This window comes from Bison bison, unplaced genomic scaffold (genome assembly GCF_000754665.1).
Source record: "Bison bison bison isolate TAMUID 2011002044 unplaced genomic scaffold, Bison_UMD1.0 scf7180017864313, whole genome shotgun sequence".
Lineage (NCBI taxonomy): Eukaryota > Metazoa > Chordata > Mammalia > Artiodactyla > Bovidae > Bison > Bison bison.
The window spans coordinates 2,527,360-2,546,137 of record NW_011494885.1 but is presented as its reverse complement, the minus strand read 5'-3'; the positions used below and the strand labels follow the sequence as shown (position 1 = coordinate 2,546,137).

At 50.4% G+C, this 18,778-nt stretch overlaps 2 protein-coding genes across 5 annotated transcripts in view; one reads left to right on the top strand and one right to left on the bottom strand.

The window, feature by feature from the left end:
- FOXA3 (forkhead box A3) overlaps positions 1–5,988 on the bottom strand; it is a 7,318-nt gene extending 1,330 nt beyond the window's left edge. Inside the window, exons 1-2 of the mRNA XM_010852628.1 lie at positions 5,791–5,988; positions 4–1,014 (exon numbers count right to left, since the gene is read on the bottom strand). Of these exons, the coding sequence (XP_010850930.1) occupies positions 28–1,014; positions 5,791–5,859 (1,056 nt within the window). The 5' untranslated portion in view covers positions 5,860–5,988 and the 3' untranslated portion in view covers positions 4–27. The remainder of the gene's footprint in view (positions 1–3; positions 1,015–5,790) is intronic.
- A 718-nt stretch (positions 5,989–6,706) lies between these two features.
- SYMPK (symplekin) overlaps positions 6,707–18,778 on the top strand; it is a 33,495-nt gene continuing 21,423 nt past the window's right edge. The window contains exons 1-10 of one of the 4 annotated variants that reach the window (XM_010852625.1): positions 6,707–6,909; positions 10,494–10,650; positions 10,789–10,909; positions 11,034–11,099; positions 12,363–12,416; positions 12,511–12,584; positions 14,446–14,572; positions 15,180–15,429; positions 16,748–16,918; positions 18,113–18,352. In XM_010852625.1, the coding sequence (XP_010850927.1) occupies positions 10,805–10,909; positions 11,034–11,099; positions 12,363–12,416; positions 12,511–12,584; positions 14,446–14,572; positions 15,180–15,429; positions 16,748–16,918; positions 18,113–18,352 (1,087 nt within the window). In that variant the 5' untranslated portion in view covers positions 6,707–6,909; positions 10,494–10,650; positions 10,789–10,804. Of the gene's footprint in view, positions 6,910–7,442; positions 7,564–10,493; positions 10,651–10,785; positions 10,910–11,033; positions 11,100–12,362; positions 12,417–12,510; positions 12,585–14,445; positions 14,573–15,179; positions 15,430–16,747; positions 16,919–18,112; positions 18,353–18,778 lie in introns of those variants that run through there. The other 3 variants (XM_010852624.1, XM_010852626.1, XM_010852627.1) reach the window with 3 other exon arrangements.

Here is an 18,778-nt window from a genome sequence, read left to right as displayed (position 1 = left end):
ACCCAGCACGCTCCCACCCCACCCCTGCTAGGATGCGTTAAGCAGAGAGCGGGAATAGAGGCCCTGGTAGTAGACCCCAGGCTCCCCACCCTCTGCCCCGTAGCCCCCAAATCCCACGTCCAGTTTGGGGGGTGCTGGCGACTGTTCCGACATCAGGTTGTTGATGGAGAAAGGGTGATTGAAGTTGTAGGGCGCATCCAGCTTTAGCTCCCCTGGGAGCTCCAGGCCAGTGAAGTAGGGTGTGGAGGGAGCAGCGGGTGAGCCACAGTCCAGAGCCCCCACCTCGTCCCCACCCTGGGCCTCCGGCTCAGGGGGCGGGGGCTGCGGCTGCGGCGTGGAGGCCACAGTGGCGGCAGGGGCGGTGGCCGCGGAGGCCGACCCCGCACTGTTCCTGGAGGCCGAGCTCCCGCCGCCCCCTTTCTTCACCTTCTCCTCCAGCTTGAAGCGCTTCTGGCGGCGTAGGTAGCAGCCGTTCTCAAACATGTTACCTGAGCTGGGGTGCAGAGCCCAGTAGGAACCCTTGCCCGGCTTGTCCGGGGAGCGCGCCACCTTGACGAAGCAGTCGTTGAAAGACAGCGAGTGGCGGATGGAGTTCTGCCAGCGCTGCTGGTTCTCGCGATAGTACGGGAAGAGGTCCATGATCCACTGGTAGATCTCGCTCAGGGTAAGCATCTTGCCCGGCGCCTGCTGGATGGCCATGGTGATGAGCGAGATGTAGGAGTAGGGCGGCTTGGCGTGGGCCAGGGGCCGCCGGTACCCTTTCGGCATCTCCTTCCCGTGGACCAGCCCCGGGCCCGGGCCCCCATACCCTGAGCTGCTGCCTCCACCAGTGCTGGCACCCAGCCCTGGGAAGGTGGGCCCCAGGGGCGCTGTGGGGGCTGGGGGCGCCAGGGGTCCAGTGGGCAGCGGAGAGGCAGGCAGCCCCCCTGGGGGGTAGGGAGAGCTCAGCGGGTTCAGGGTCATGTAGGAGTTGAGGGGGGCCATGGTGGGTACTGGGGTCACTGGAGAATAGACCTACAGGGAGAGAAGGAGAGATGGCAAGTGGTGAGTCTCTACTCTGTTAGTAAGTAAAGCGTGGCTGGACCCATTCTGGGTCCCTCTATCTGTGCCTCTTGTTCTTCCATCTTTACCTGCCTCTGTAAATGGCTGTCTCTTCAAGTCTCTCTCTGCCCCCTCTTCACGTACCCCTCTCCCCATCTCCCACATCTCATGTCCTGGAGTGCACAGGCTTTAAGTGGTTCTCAAAGTGTGGTCCAGGACACCCTGGGGAGTTGTCTGAGACTCTTTTGGGGGGACCAGCGAGGTCAAACCATTTTCATATAATGCTAAGATATGACTAACCTTTTTCACTTGGTTACTCTCACGAGCGTACAGTGGAGTTTTCCAGCGTCCACATGACATGGAATATTGCAACAGACCAAAGGTAGGAGCAGCTAGGAAAATCGAGCTGGCTTCTACTGAACCAGACACTAAAGAGACAGGCAAAAATGTCACTGTGCCCCTCCTCTCCTTCAATGTTCTGAAATACAGTTATTTTAATAAAAATACACACTGCTTACACTAACACATTGTTGCTATTTTTAAATGAATGAATGCCTATTTTTAAAATGTCTCAGTTTTCACTTTGAATGTGGTAACAACCAATATAACCCTGATCAATAAAAGCTGTTTGGGGTCCTCAATAATTTTAAGAGTGTGACGAGGTCCTGAGACCAAAAAGAAAAAAAATTGATAACTGCTGATTTATCTAATAATGGAATCTACGTGTGTACTTTCTATCCATCTTTTAGGTTATAAAATTATAGCTTTATAAGTCAAAGCACCTGAAAATCAGAAATCACATATTTCCACCTAATATACGTCATCTGTTTATTAAATGTCATCAAATCTAAGCTTCAGTAGTATTTTAAGTGTCAATAAGAATGGAAAAAAACATTGTCAGTTATAATCTCCAGACACCACTGACTGTAAAACCCATTCCATTTTCAGAAAGGTTCAAATGGGGGGAAAATGCGCATCTTAGCTCAGTGAAATAAGGTAGACGTTGCTATGTCTTTGTAAGTAACTATCTCATCTCTCAAATATTCAACTGACCACCTACTGTGTGCCAGGCACTACTCCAGGCACTTCCCAGGAAAGTTCTGCTCTCATCCTTGTGACCACACTATGGGGGAAGTGCTATCATGACACCCATTTTTCAGCTGAGCAAGCTGAGGCCCCAGAGAGATTGTCCAGGAGTCGCACAGCAAGGAAGGAGGAGAACTGGGATCCTGAATCCAGGCAGTCTGGCTCCACACGGGTGTTCTGGATCCAGCTATAAAAGCAGTGACCAAGACTCGGAAACGCCTGCTCTCAGGGAGCTGTCAGTCTAGCAGGAAGTGAACAAGATAAGTAAGGAAAGTACAAAGCTTGGTGGATGGGGACTTCTCATTCTGTGAGCATTTCATCCAGCCTTCCATTCATTCTCTGGCAATATTCCATCTGTCTGTCCTGCTTCCTGTCCCGGGGGGTGGGGTGGGTCTCATGGCACTGGGGGTGCTGCTCTAGCTCTGATGGGAACCACCACTGAGTCAGTGTGTCCCATCTCACCCACCCTGTCACTTAAGTGTCTGCACAGACCAAGGCCCAGAGAGAAGGAACTGCCAGGATCACTCAAGGAGCCAGAGAGGTGGTAACCAACCCCAGGTCTGCATTCCAGTAGAGAAACTCTCCCTTGTCTTTTTTCACGTGTCTATCCAGGTAGCTCTTTCTTTCTTTTTTTTTTTTTTAGCTCTTTCTTCTTATGTCTCTTTGACTCTCCCTGTTGGCATTATATGTGTCTGTTCATCTCCTTCCCTGTCTCGGTACCTCTACACTCCTTCCCTCTCTTCCCTCCCTCCTCTGTCTCTCCCCCTGCCCCCAGGCTCTCTCCCTTTATCTGTCTCTCTCTCCTCCATCTCTTTCTCTCCCTCCCTGCCTTTCTTTTCGCACAAAAAGACACTCACAGCCCCCATCTCTCTCTTCCTCTGCCCCTGCCCATCTCTCTCACACCTCTTTCTCCAGTCCTTGGAACTCTCTCTGATTACCCCTCTCCTTTCCCACCCACCCCTCTCTTTCTTCCTCCTTCAGTACATCTTTGCATCTCTCTGCCCCTTCCCTGGGCACCACCATCTCTCTAGAAGTCTCACATTGAAATTGGAGCCACAGCTATTCCCCTCCCCCATGCACTGGTCTCCCCTGTGGTTGGCTGGCTCTGGTCCCTCCCCAAAAGTAAGGGAAGAGGGTCCTTCAGAGAGAGGGGAGGTGTTGGAACTCAGGGGGATCCACAGAGAGTTCCTGAATCCCTCTATGACCCCTGACGCTTCTCCAGCTCAGTCAGACTCTTGTATCACAGAGGAAGACAGACTGGGACCCCAGAGCCCTTCTTTTCTGGCTCCCCACCCACACGGAAGTCCTCCTTGAGGTCTGACCTCAAGCCTCCAGCTGCCCTAATCCACCGTCAGCTTTCACATGCCTCGGGGCTGGGATGAACCCCCAGTGTCCGGGTCTGAACCGGATCTCCCCTGCGAGGGCGGGGCTGAGACTGGGGGGGAAAGCCCTGAGGGGACCTGCACCCCCACCCCAGGAGGCTGGAATTTCTCCCCTTTCATTTCCTTATTGTCTCTGGAGGAGGGTGTGACAGGGAGCGCAGGGAGGCGGTGTGAAGCCAGAAGCTAGTTTCTGATCCTGGTCCCAGCCTAGGACCTCAGGTGGCCCCTACACTCCGAGAGGCTTTAGGTTCTCCATCTAGAAAATGGGGGGAGGGGGAGCAGTTGGACCAGCTGATTTGTGAGAACTGGGCGTCTGGGGGTGATGCCTGAGGACTATAACTTTCCAATTTCCCTCCAGACAAAGAGTCAGCCTGGTGGAGGGGGGTGCCATGACCCCAGCAGAAGGGTGTGGTGGGCAAGAAGCAGTGTGGGGTTCCCCCCAGTGCTCAGTTGCTGAGTGAGTGCAGAAGTTTCTCCTCTCATTGTTCTGACCCAGGTGGAGGAGGTGGTTTTGTTGATGGGAAGGTTGAGGAGACCCTCACACAGTACGTCCATTTCCAGCCCCCTACATGTCATCTCTTCCAAAATATGCCCCCAAATGCTGACTATCTCTAGACTGTCCCTCAATTTCAGAGACAGTTTCCACACACCTTGTCCCCTAAGCTTCAGGCTGTGCCCCAAATAATGACTCCTTCCGCCTAGAGCCCCACAATTTACTTTTTAAGATATACCTCCAAAACACTGATTTGTAGTTGGTATCCTTAGAGCACACCCCCAGGATCTGAACTATGCAAGGCGTTCGTTCAGCTGAGATTCTCCTACCACCTGGGAGCCTCCACCACCAACCTGGTCTCTGCCTTCCCCACCCTAGAACCGACATTGCCTCCACCTCTCAACACTCCCAACCCCTTCCCTGCCCCACCCCACGTGCACCTCACACCTCCACAGCCCCAGGACTGGCCCCTCCTGGGCACCTTGCCAAGCCTCGCAGGCCTGGGTATCCAGGAGTCCCACCCTACAGCTCAAACCCCAGACCCAGAACTCAGGCACGCTGGGGCCCATGAAAACCCCAGATCTTAGTGTCTTTGGAGAACTTAATCCTTGCAGTCCCACATCCCACCTCAGGCCCACAGTCCCCATACAGGTTAGAAACCCAAGTATCCAGATCCCCATAACCTTCTGGCTAGGACCCTGTCCCGCCTCCACTTCATAATGTTGACTAGAGAGCAAGCAGGCTAAGACGGAGTCCTTGCAGCAAGAGGAATGCAAGTTAGACCTGGGGGAGGACTCTCCATCAGCTAGGGCAAGCGAATTATTGTTCTCTGCCTCTTATTCCAGGGAAGTCTTGTCCTGTCCGAGATGGGACTGGTGAGTACATTAGCAGTTTGTGGAGATCAGTGGAAGGTGGGGTGGGTCGGGGGTGGGCGAAATCTGAAACTCTCCAGACTCCAGCAAGGAGAATCCCTGCTGAGGGTTTCTCTAATAACACTTAGACCCGTGAAGTTCAGCTGGGAGGGGTGAGGGTCAATAGTAGGGACCTGCTAGGTGGAGACTGACCCCCTCTGCTGCCAATGCTGTTGCCCCTACCCCCTGCTCTCAGGATCCCGACTTTGACTGCATCTGGCTCCTTATCTATCTGAGCCCCAGCTCTTAAATCACCTGTTATTTCACACTCCCCAAACCAAGCTTCATCTCTGACCACCTTCATCTCTTATCCTTGAGCACCTACCCCTATTTCTAACTTTAAAATAGAACTCAACCCCAATCCTTATCCCAGAACCCCAATTCTTACATCTACCCCAGACCCCCATCTTTAACACTAAATTCTAACCCTGAGCTCTCAGCTCAGACTTCTCTTAATGGTGACCTCCCTCTCCCATCTCTCATTCACTATATTTCCCCCTAATTTTGAACTCCGTTGCCTAATCCCTCAGCTCTGATTCCTATCTTTGGTTTATTCATTTTAATTCCTTTTACTTTGGGTCCCTGACACTCAGCCCTCACGTATGAGCTATGACTTGACCCTTGGCAGAATCTTCCTTACTCCCATTTAAGCCCTCACTCCGACAAGTCTGCCTAAACCGCGCTCCCATGCATTGTCCCCCGTCTCTGACTCCTTACACCTGGTCTCCGTGTGTCCAGTTTCCCCGCTCCCAGGTCTATTTGGGGCCACCGTTTGAGTCCACACCCAGGTCCTTACCCCCATTTAACCCCGCACCCTGATTCCTGCCCGCCCCCCCCTCCCCCGCCAATTCCCGCTCCGCCATCCCCGAGGACACACCTCGCCCGCCTCCGGGTAGTAGCTCCACTCGGCCAGGTCGTGGGCCTCCATCTTCACCGAGCCCAGCATCCCCCGGGCCTGCGCCCCCACCCACCCCCTCTCCGGCCCGGGGAGAACCGAGAGTTTCGGATCTCTCGGCCGGCACTGCCCGAGTTCCGACCCGCGCCCGTCCGTCCGACCGCCCAGGGTCCCAGTCGTCCCGGGCGCCGCGGGAGGCGGCCACGCTTTATAGCCGGGACACCCCCGCCCTCGCCCGCCCTAGGCTCCCCTCCCGCCTCCCCGAGGGCGGTGCGCCCGGATTGGGGCGCCCCCTGCGGGATTGCGAGGAGAGAGACCTCAGGCGCCGGGATCCGCAGCCTGGGGACGAGAGAGCTGGGGACGGCTGAAGAGTGAGGGAGCTATAACTGGGAAACAATTGCTCATTCTAAAAGCCTCGAGGGCAGAACTCTAGGTCCCTTCTACTTAGGGTTTTCATCATCTCAACTGGAGCAGGCGAACAGCCAGCAAGACTTGTTGGAGTGGAAAGGGGGCTCAGAGCCGAGTGGTCTCCAGAGGTCCCGTTGTGTTACTATTACTATAAGGACCGGTAGGAGACCCTCGAAACCACATTTCCCTTTGGACGGACTGGAAGACTGAGCGTCTGATAACTGGAAGTGCTCCAGATTGTGTAAATGGCCAGGACAAAAGGTGGAGGGGATCGGGGCCTCTGCTCATATCCCGCTGAGACTGGAGATAACCTGCAAGACCTAGGAGCTTCGCCTATCCGACTCTGTTCAATCTAACACCAGCCGTCCAGGGAACCAGAGTCTTCGTGAACTCCATTTCCCAGAAGCCTCCAGCCCCCCTTCCGTCCCGCCCCCCTGTCACAGGACTACATTTCCCAAGAGCATGGCGCCCGAAAGACGGAAATGAAGGGCTGCCCGGGCTTCGCAGAAGGAGAGGGCGGAGGGCCGCTCGCGCGGCAGGGGCGGAGGCGCTGGTACAGAGTGGACTCCATTTCCCAGCGACCCGCCGAATGCAGTGATTGCGTAGTGTCACGGCGGCGAGCGGAAGATGGCGGCGGTGTCTGTGAAGAGGCGCTGCTGAGGGGGCGCGAGGGGGACGGAAGCCGGAGCCGCGGTGAGCGGGGGGCGAGCAGCGTGGGGGCCAGGGACGAAGGGAGGAAGGACTCTGAAAGGGTAGGGGCGCTGTCGGGGCCAGTGAGGACACTGAGAGGAGAAGGGAGCAGTGACGCTCGGGACCCCAGTTTCTTCCCAGCTTTTGGACCTTTCCGTGGCTCCTCAGTACCCTCAGGGCAAAGTTCCAACGTGGCCGCCAAGGCGCGTCCGCGCTCCCCGGCCTCAGCTCTGCCAATTTGCTGTCCCTCTTTTCGCGCAGCTGCACTGGCCTTTCGATTTCCTCAAACTCGCCATACGCTTTCCCGCCTCAGGCTTTTTGCACATGCCGTCCCCTCTGTCTGCAACATCCTTTTACTCATTCCGCCTGGCTGACTCCCATTCATCTTTCGGATCTTGGCACCAACGTCACTTCCTCTGCGAAGCCCTCCTTTCCCGCCCTCCGTCCCGAAATCCGCCTGTTGGAGGATCTCATAGGTCGCTGTTCCTTTCCTTCATGCCACGGGGGGGGGGGGTCTTACTTGTTATTGAACCTTTATTTGTGTGGCTTGTTAGTCCTGTCTGTGACCATGAGCCACATGGTGGGTAGGGACTGGGTGTGTGTCGGTCTCCGCTGTGTTCCCAGCACTGCGGAATCGCGCTGAAAACTCCAGTTAAGGTTCGTTGAATCAATGAAAGATTCTCAGGGGGCCACTCTGTGAATGTAAGGGAAGTCGTCGTACTCCAGGTGGGAGTGGGGCGGCAGGACTCTATAAGGAGCACAGCGAGACGGAAGGGGAAACGATGATTATTGGTGATAGCAAAAGACTGCAAGACACCCCCAGATGTTCTTTAGTAGGGAGACTGGCAGGAAAAAACCAGATAGCCTTCAGAAAATAAAATATCATGGAATTGTAAAAAGGAATGAGGGAAGGGGGTAAAAAAGGAACCAGAGACAAAGAATGGACTGCAGCATATATTAAGGGAAAAGCAGAATGGAAAACAGTGTTTATCGTATGCTTCCTTTTGACAAAAGTAAAGGAAATACTTGAAAGTGAAAGTCGCTTAGTTGTGTCCGACTCTTTGCGACAGTCCATGGAATTCTCCAGACCAGAATACTGGAGTGGGTAGCCTTTCCCTTCTCCAGGGGATCTTCCTAACCCAGGGATCGAACCCAGGTCTCCCGCGTTGCAGGTGGACTCTTTACCAGCTGAGCCACAACGGAAGCCCAAAGGACATACGGATATACATTTAAAAAAAAAATGTGGAAGAGGAAGGACACCAAGTAAAAAGTTTGGGTGACTCAGTGTATTCTCATCATGAAAAGAGAAGAAAAGTTCATCATGAAAGCGTTCATTGTGTTCTGGGAAACAGCAGTATACTGAATTGTTGGGTGGCCATGACCTTTAATTTGCATGAACAGAGCTGGGGGGCAGGGGAAGCAGTTCTTTTTAGAGAGGCAGTCCCGCGTGGGACTGAGAAGGCTAGGTTCTGCAGCCAGGCTGCTGGGTCTGCATCTTAATCGTTGTGAGCCTTTGATCAAGTGGTTTTACATCCTTGGACTTCAAACATCCACATCTGTAACATGAGAACTGGGGCTTCCGTTGGGGCTCGGTGGCAAAGAGTCTGCCTGCAGTGCAAGAAACTCGGCTTTAATCCCTGGCTTGGGAAGATCCCCTGGATGAGGAAATGGCAACCCACTCTAGGATTCTTGCCTGGGAAATCCCCTGATGGGCTACAGGGTGTTGTGAGGTTTAAATAAGTTACTGTGTGAGAATTGTGCCCAGGACATACTAAATGTTCAATAAATATTTAGCTGTTATTTTTCAAGCATTCCCAGAGCCAAAGGGCATACTGAGGGATACTAAGCCCAGTGATTGTTGAAGCCATTTGACATTTACTCAAAAGATTTTTTTTTTTTAATCTTTTGGTCACACTGCGTGGCATGTACGATCTTATTTTCCTACCAGGGATCAAACCTGTGTCCCCTGCATTGGAAGTTCAGAGTCTTAACTGTGGACCACCAGGGAAGTCACACTCAGCAGATTTTTACTGAATACTTACTAGATGACTTCCCTGGTGGCTCAGACGGTAAAGTGTCTGCCTACAATGCTGGAGACCTGAGTTCAATCCCTGTGTCGGGAAGATCTCTGAAGAAGGAAATGGCAACCCACTCCAGTATTCTTGCCTGGAAAATCCCATGGATGGAGGAACCTGGTCCATGGGGTTGCAAAGAGTTGGACACGACTGAGTGACTTCACTTCTTCTCCTTCTTCACTTGGTGCCAAGCACTGTTCCATGCTGGGGATAAAGTGAACACACACACCTCTTCCCTCGTGGAGCTTATAACTATGTAGTGTGTTTATAATGATCCACGCCATGGAGAAAAACAAAGCAACACAGATGGTGAGGGAGAGTAAATGGAAATTTGAAATCAGATGGTCAGAGAAGACCTCGCTGCTGGGATATCTGAGTTGAGACCTGAAGGAGATGAGGAGGAAGAGAGCTGTGGCAGTATCTGAAGGGAGGGGTAATCCAGGTAGCAGGAAGAGAAGCACAGAGGCTTAGAGGAAGGGGTATGTTGGTGCGATGACGAGGAGGCCAGAGTGACTGGAGCAGAAAGAGCCAAGAGAAAGAGCAGAAACAGCAGAGCCGGATCATGTAAGGTCTGCCCGGCCTTGGTGAGGACTTACTTGGCTTTGACTCTAAGCAAGATATGGGGGTGACAGGCAGCAGGGAGGCTAGGAAGGAGGCTGTTGGACAGTCATTCATTCAGCAGATACCTGTTGAGTATAAACTGCTATGTACGGTATATTATGATTCTTTCAAAAGATGCATCTTTTTCACCTCCTCAAATTATTAACAGTTTATGCAATAGCCTTCAGATCTCTTTCCCCGCACGTGAAAATAGCTATACTTATGTTTACTGTGTCTGTTAATTCATCTAATCCTCAGAATAGTTCTGGGAGATCACCACTGTTGCCATCCGTGCTTTACAGAAGAGACAGCTGAGCCCCAGCTGTTTCTTGCCTCAGGTCATTCTGTGTACACACACACACAAACTTGACAAAACTCAGTTGAATCGTATACCTTCCTCTGTGAGGCAGCAGACTGTCACTGTCATCTTTTCATGATGATAATTCTTTGAGACCCATCCTTTTTTTTCCTGTTTGCTCCCTTTCCTACTTTTTGGTTTTTCCTTCCATTCGTTTTTGATGTTTTTAACAAATACATATATTTTTCCTTTCTTTTGTGAAAAGGGAACATACAGTAAACATTGCCTTCACTTTGCTTGTTTTTAATTTAATATGTGCTGGAGCACACTGTTTATCAGCACACAGAGAGATTTGCCTCATTCCTTTTTATAGTTGCGAAGTATTTTATTTTGTGGATGTATCACAGTTCTGCAGCCCGTTTCCCTATTTGAGAAGACTCGGGTTGACAGCAGTCTTTTGCTACTAGGAATAGTGCTGTAATTGATATCCTTCTTCTTTCTTGATTTTTGCCAGTGTGCCTTTGAGAGAGATGTCCAGAAATATCCCCCACTTCTTTTGAAACACAATGTCATAATATTCCAGAAAATGGCAGAAGTATAATTTATTTGATTAGGCCTTCTCTGAGGTACTGAGTACTTACCTACTGTGTGGAGGACCCAACTGGAGAGACGAGGGGCACTGAGACCAGAGAGAGGCGGCTGCTCTGCGTGCATCTGTTCAGTCCTCCAGCAGGTGTTTGTGGTCAGCCTGCTCTCTGTAAAGTACTGGAGGTGAGGCTTGGTTCTCCACGGGGTACAGCCTCTTAGCCAGGAGACATCAGTCTCCCCCAGATTACAACCCCACGAATACAGAGCCCTTCAGAGATAGTGGAGTAATGGCCGAGCTCGCTCCATCCTCCTCTCCAGCAGGTACCGGGCCGCAGCCATGGCAGCCAGCAGTGGGGACAGCGTCACACGCCGGAGCGTGGCATCACAGTTCTTCACTCAAGAGGAGGGGCCGGGCATCGATGGCATGACCACATCAGAGAGAGTGAGTACAGAGAGAGGTGTGGAGTAGGGAGGCCTGGGCCCTCTCCAGGGTGACCCACCCCTAGCTGGAAGATCTCAGGAGTGCTGTAGGAGCTGGCCTGACCTGCCTTTCACCCTCCTTCCAGGTGGTAGATCTCTTGAACCAGGCAGCACTGATCACCAACGACTCAAAGATCACAGTGCTCAAACAGGTGAGGGGAAGAGGGTGACGCCGGGCTAAGCAGGATGAGAGGAGCTGGGATGGGAGCCTCGGAAAAGAGGGCACTGGTACTAACACTAGCATCCACGTCTAAGCGTTTGGGATACGGCACGCAGCGCTGCTCGGCCACACCATCGTTTAATTCTCACAAAAGCTCTCTGAGGCAGGGTAATTTCTTCTCTGTTTTACAGAGAAAGAAGTAGAGTCTCAGAGCTTAAATTAGCCCAAGGTCACTCTGCTAGGACCTGACAGAATTAGGACCTGAATGCTGGATTCAGACTCCAAATGCTATGCTCTTGATCCTCAAGTTTCTTCTCCGCCAGAGTCCTGTCCAGTGGGGAAGACGTACAGGTGACCCAACAGTGGGGACCCAGAGTGGGCAGGGCTGAGATGGAGGCGCCTAGGGGGATGTGGAACCCAGAGACTTCTGACCCAGCCTAATGGCGGGCAGTTAAGGAGGACTTCCTAGAAGAGGGATGTCTGAGCTGAGACCTGGAGGAGAAGGAGAGAACCAGGCCAAGGGAGAGAGGGAGAGTGTCTTGAGCAGAGGGCACAATAGCTGGTACAGAAGCAAAAGAGGATGGGGATTTAGGGAGTGCTGAGTGTGGTTCAGAACAGGAGGCAGATGGAGTTCAGGGGACCCCAGTTCTGCTTGTTCTGCACATGGCCTTGGGTAGCCAACGCCACCTCAGCAGTGAGTGGGGTTCTGACAGGGCCTCCCTCATGGGGTGGTTGTCAGGGCTGTTCACCAATAGTGCCTTGGCTCGTAGGCACTGAGCTTCTGTGAGAGTGTCTTTGGGAAGGGCTTATTCCAAAGAGCCTGGCAGGTATTACACAAGGGCCTCAGGAAGTGGGCTCTCACTGGGATAAAATGCTTGCTGAATTATGGCAGTTGAATGGGGAGTAGAAACAGAAGGAGCGTGGAGAGAATTGCTGGATGCGCCTCAGGAAGGTAGGAGTCCCATGGCACCTCTCACATACTCACTGGTCCACCAGGACCTGCGCCTTGTAGCATCTTCTTATTGAAGCCTCACAGTAGCCCTACAAGCTGTTGTTTCTGGTTCCCATTTTACAGAAGAGTAGACTGAGACTCAGGGGAAGCCGCTTCCCTAGGCCATGCTGGGAGTTGAGCTGAATCTGAACTGAACGTATCTGCTGCTCCCCCATGCTGGTTTCTCCTTCGCACGCCTGTCTGTACTGACCAGCCTCTGGTTTCATAAGTGTGTCCTCCTCCTCTTTCCCGATCTGCTTCCAGGTGCAGGAACTGATAATCAACAAAGATCCCACACTACTGGACAACTTCCTGGATGTGAGTGGCCAACAGGAGAGAAAGGGTATGGGTGTGGGGATAAGGGAGGTGATCCTCGTACAACTCTGACCCACCTTCTTCTTGACCCTGGCAGGAGATCATCGCTTTCCAGGCAGACAAGTCCATCGAAGTGCGCAAATTTGTCATCGGCTTCATCGAGGAGGCTTGGTACGGGGTGTTGCATGGCATCCGTGGGGGCACCCCTACTGGAGTCAGCCTCTCGGGCTCCTGGCCTGGCCCTGCCCTGAGAGTCTTGCCCTCTGCTGCCCACACCCATTCTCCCCCTCTGATTCCCCAGCAAATATTTAATAAGGTCCAAATCTTGGATCGTCCACTATTCCTCTACTTCTTCCACACTTCACATCTGCATCATCAGTAAGGACTGTCGACTCTGCCTTCAAGCTGTAAACAACATCTGACCATTTTTCAACCACTTCCCTTGCTGTACCAAATACTTTTTTATTCGATCCTCATACATGGGATTATTTGTTTGGCCCATTTAACTGAAGAGAAAACTGTGAATCAGAGAGGTGAAGTGAGTTTCTTAAGGTCACACAGCCAGTATATGGCAGTGCTGGGATTTTAACCCATGTCCATAACACCATTGCCCAGATTCTCAGTCTCCCATCTTTTACTGGTAGAGTTTTTTTTCCAATTGAGGTATACTTGATTTATAATAATATATTAGTTTCAGATATACAACATAGTGACTCAAATTTTTTATAGATTATATTCCACTCAACTATTATAAAATATTGACATATTCTCTGAGCTGTACAATATATCCTTGAAGTTTATCCATTTTTTATGTAGTAGCTTGTACCTCTTAATCCCCCTACCCCATCTTGCCCCTCCCCCATTCCCTCTCCACACTGATAAATGTTAGTTTTGTCTTTTTTTAACATGTTAGCATATATAGAGAAGCATATGGAGAAGGCAATGGCAACCCACTCCAGTATTCTTGCCTGGAGAATCCCAGGGATGGGAGAGCCTGGTGGGCTGCCGTCTATGGGGTCGCACAAAGTCGGACACAACTGAAGTGACTTAGCAGCAGCAGCAGTATATATAGCACTTTTGATTTTAAAATTTTAACTGTTTTTCCAAACAAGCAAAAAAGAAGAGTGATATTTTTTTGAGGTATAGTTGATTTATAATATATTAATTTCAGATAAGTAACATAGTGATTCAGAATTTTCATAGATCACTGGGACAATCAATGGTACATTTTCTGAGTTTGCCAAAACACTTTTTGTTCCAGATATGTATCACATGACTGCTGTGTGCCAGGCATTTGTGTCAGGCTGTAGAAATAGAACTGGATAAAAACAGATATTGTTTCTGCCTTCATGTAGCTGATAGTTGAGTTTCATATTTTTCAACGGATTAGCTTAATATTTAACTTGAGATTGTAACATGATGTGAAAATTCACATTCTGAGCTCTAGGTGTAGCCTTGAATTTATTCATTCACTGAACAAATATTTATTGAAGGCCTTTTCATTCTTTCCTTCAACAAAAAATGAGACTCTGCTAGTACTTAGATGGTAAAGAATCCCCTACTTTCAGAGCCCTCCATCTTAGGTAAAAAAAATTAGTAAATAAGACTCATGATTACGTAAGGCAGAGTGCTTTAAAATATTAATGACTAATATTTGTTGAATGCTTTCTTATAGCCTTCTAAGAGCTTTACATGTATTGTTGCAGTTTTCACAACAAGCCTCCAGGTAGGAGCTATTCAAAATGAGACAAAGGTGCTTGTTCAGATTCACACCAGTGGTCTGGCACTGCTGCCTCTTAGGTGAACTGTGGGGCCCTAATAGTACGAGAGAGTGGGCGTCGTAGGACCCACCTAGACCGTGTTCGAGTGCACCTATGTCCAAAGGTACCAGATGCTGGCACACACGACAGGTGCCCACCTGCATTCCGTTCTTTTGACACATCGGCCCTGATTTCCCTTTCCTTGGAGGCTGCAGGCTCCCATCACCTGCGCAAAGGCCACCTTGACCTTGCCTTTCTTCTTCCATCCCCAGCAAGCGAGACATTGAGCTGCTGCTGAAACTGATCGCGAACCTCAACATGCTCTTGAGAGATGAGAATGTGAATGTGGTGAAGAAGGCCATCCTCACCATGACCCAGCTCTACAAGGTGGCCCTGCAGGTAGGAGCTCCCTTCCCAGCCTGACAGGTCTCATTCGTCTCTTAGAGTTCAAAACCAGCGTCAGATCACATCTTTCAAGGTCAAGATGTGCTGTTGATCTTTAGGAACAGACAACGAGGGGCTCTAAATTCTAACAGCCCAGGAGTTGCCATTAATCCCTCTTTCCCTGCATCCATCCATCCATTTATGCGTTCCGCAGACGTTCCCCAAGAACCAGGTCTTGTGATCAAATGGGCCAGCTGGGTCCACACTGTGGTGTGATGTACATTAACATTATCAAAAGGAAGAAATCCGTTTGCTCTCTGCCACCACCTTGTGAGGTCGGCATTGTTGTTCCTTTGGCTTCTTTAAGATCTGAGCCTTCAACACTCAGCCTTGTCACTACCTCTGAACCTTATGAGGGCAGGGCCAGGCCTGGCTTGGTCACCCTGGGTCCTGTCCCCCGCATCACCTAGCCCGGGGCCAGGGACGGAGTTGTAACTCGGTGAACGTGTCCCCAGTGAACGTATGTATCATCGTTGATGGATCTCTGAGCTGTGGTGGAGTCAGTGATTGGCGTCTTGTCCCCATTTGCCTGTCTGTCCACCCCTCCCCGGCCCACACACAGTGGATGGTGAAGTCACGGGTGATCAGTGAGCTCCAGGAGGCCTGCTGGGATATGGTGTCGGCCATGGCTGGGGACATCATCCTGCTGCTGGACTCTGACAACGACGGCATCCGTACCCATGCCATCAAGTTCGTGGAGGGCCTCATCGTCACCCTTTCGCCCCGCATGGCTGACTCGGAGGTGCCCCGACGCCAGGAGCACGACATCAGCCTGGACCGCATCCCTCGTGACCACCCCTACATCCAGTACAGTGAGTGCCCCGTCAGCTGGTGCCATTGGTCTGCCACTGCACCGGCTCCCTTCTCCTCCTTTCCCCCTTTCCCCCTTTCTTCGTAGTTTTTCATTTCTGGAATCAGTTTGATACAGTGCTTAAGAGCCCTGATGCCACATTCAAATCAGTGTTACCTCTTCCTCACGTGAGCCTGGGCAAATTACTTCTTTCTGAACCTTATCTTCCTTCTGTAAAATGAAATGGCAGTAGTGCCCTTCCAGGTTGGTAGTGCTGTTCCATGGGAATGTGAGCACCCAGTAGTAAATACCAGCTAGTTCTGCAGCTTTTCTGATTGCAAATTATAAAAGTAGTACATGCCCGTTTTAGTGTCAAGCAATAAATATGGAGGAGTAGGAAGGGAAATTCCGTCTTTCCCCAGTCCTGCTTCTCAGAGATGAATACTGCCAAGAGTATTGTTTCCTCTCAGGTCTTTTCTATGCAAAGATAGGTATTTATATGTGTATATTCATAGTTTTGTGTTTGTTGGGTTTGTTTATAGAAAACAGGGCCATGCTTAATACTTCCAGCTGAGAGGCATGAAAGTGTAATGACTTGTGTTTGAATCTCTGCTCTGCCATTGAGCACCCGACCTATTCTCTCTGAGCCTGTTTCTTCATTGGTAAATCCGGAGTCATTACTATGGCATCTACTTTAGGGTGTTAGTATGAGCTTTTGGTGAGTTTATATGGCTGGCATTGTAAGCATTCCACAGATATTAGCTGTTCTTCTATATTGTTTGACCACGTTTTGAACTCAACAAAAATTAAGTTGCATCTTTCCCAAACAATATCATGTTCAGATGTTACAAAATATTCCATTAGAATGGCTACATTACATTCTGTATTTTATTCACTGTTTTGTATAATGTCGCATCCAGTAGGTTTTTGCACAAGAAATGTCAGGAAAGATATTTGCCACAGTTTCAGAGTTCACTTTTGGTGAATGGATCAAGGACCCTGGTGGTTCAGAGAATTTTGAGTCCTCTATCTGTGTGTTGTCACGTGTGTACATATTCAAAGTTTTACGTTAGTGTAGTTCAGACAGATTCCTTATAGTTGGATATTTTAAATTATTTCTACTTGGTCAGGATTGCAAGCCCATGCTTTGAGCGTCATCTCTAGATTTTTATTAATAGTATTATAGTCAGACTCATCACGCACTAAATCTCCTGAGTGTTTTTAGCCAGTCACAGCCATCCATGTACGAGGATCTTTCTCCTTTTGGTCCCAAAGACTGCTCTCTCTGGAGGCCAGGGAGAAAGCCGCCTACTAACTGGTCCTTTTCTCTCCCTCGTTAGATGTGCTGTGGGAAGAAGGCAAGGCAGCCTTGGAGCAGCTGCTCAAGTTCATGGTGCACCCCGCTATCTCCTCCATCAACCTGACCACAGCCCTGGGCTCCCTGGCCAATATTGCCCGCCAGAGGCCCATGTTCATGTCAGAGGTGATTCAGGCCTACGAAACCCTCCACGGTAGGTTGGTGCCCTCCCCCACTTCCCCTGTCCACAGACCAATCTCCTCTTATGTGAGCTAAACAGCAGGCCCCGAAAGCTTTCATCATCATCAGTCTAGTAGGTTATGGCCATAAGGAAGGCTTCTCTAGATGAGACACATATCTTTCAGTGATTGCACATGACAGACACGTGGTTCAGAGCTGCTTTAACATTGAGGTATGTGTGGGTGAAGTGACCTGGTGTCTAAGTACTTTACAATACTCCAGCTCTTCCCCTGTCTCCCCTAAAAAAGCAGGGAGGATAGACGTGCCAAGATCAGGGAAATGTTGATGGCTACATGGTGATTCATTACCCTGGTCTCTCTACTTCTGTGCATGTGTGAAACTGAAAGGTGTGGAGCAGAGGCATGAGTGTGTGAAGATCAGGAGTCCCTCTCCCTCTCCTGGCTCTTATGTGTCTCTTCCCTAGGGTAGCAAAGATGGCCCCCAGTTGTTCCAGACTTCCATCCCATCTACTTGGCAACCCCATGGGAAAGAGAATGACTCCTTCCCAGCCATTCCAACAGAGGTCCAAGGGCTCATTGTTTCTGATTGGCCAAGAAGACATTGTGAGCCTATCTCCCAACCAATCACAATGGCCAAAGGATTGCAGTGTTCTTACTTGCTCTGAGACTCTTGTCCCCTTGGACTGAGAATGGAGCTGGGATGGTTCCCTCAAAGGAAAATGGGAGTGTTGTTGGCTGAGGAAGTGGGAAAGGATGCTGGGCAGACACAGTTGCAGGCATCCTCTTTTGCTGTGGAACAGGGGAGACTCACCTCTCAAGGTGATTGTTAAGACGTTTGAAGGTCACTCTGGTGTCAGGGACCAACAATGCACTGCTGTGGCAGCTCAGTTGAAACATTCTGCAGGTGATTATTGCTTTCCACAGGACAAGTGTGTTGGAATTTCCAGACCACAGGTAGAGGGAGATGAGACTTAATGTTTAATAAAAGGAGGCTGGGTTTTCTGTTTTAAGGTTGACTAATACTGAGGGAGACCTCTCAAGGGAATATCAGCTTGTACAGGGGGAAGGCCATACAGTAGATCTGAGAGTGAAGGAGCTCTGCTAGGAGATGCCCGCCACCACTGCCCAAGGTGGGGCTTAGGAAGTCAGGTGGGCAGGGCCCCATGAGCTCTGTCCACAGCATAAAGCTCTTGCTACTTTTCTCGCAGCCAATCTGCCCCCAACGCTGGCCAAATCTCAGGTGAGCAGCGTGCGTAAGAATCTCAAGTTGCACCTGTTGAATGTGCTAAAGCACCCAGCGTCCTTGGAGTTCCAGGCTCAGATCACCACCCTCCTGGTGGACCTGGGCACGCCTCAGGTGGAGATTGCCCGAAACATGCCCAGTGGCAAGGATGCCCGCAAGCGGCCCCGAGACGACTCGGATTCCACACTCAAGAAGATGAAGCTGGGTGAGCTGAGGAGCTGGGTCAGGCCTGGCAGGAGGTGGTGGCAGGGACTGACCATGTCCAAAATGTCTAATTATTTACAGGAAACTGTAAGCTTAATTTACATGATAGATTATATTGTATAAATATGATGACATATAATAAGTGATGTCAAAGTAAAATTATTAAGGAATATAACATACGCAAAAGTAATTACTTAAGTTATACAGAAAGGAGTAAAATGAAAATAGTCTCCCTTTCATCCCTCTCCCCAAAAGTAACAAAACCACAAGTATTAACACTTAGGTTTTCTTTCAGAAATGCCTTTGATGTGTAGAGTTCTCCTTTCCTGTGAAGTAATTTGCTGGGGGGTGGGGGGCGGCCGTGCTGCAATACACAGATCCCATGATGCTCCCCTCCCCCCGCAAAAAAAAAAAAAAAATGGAATTT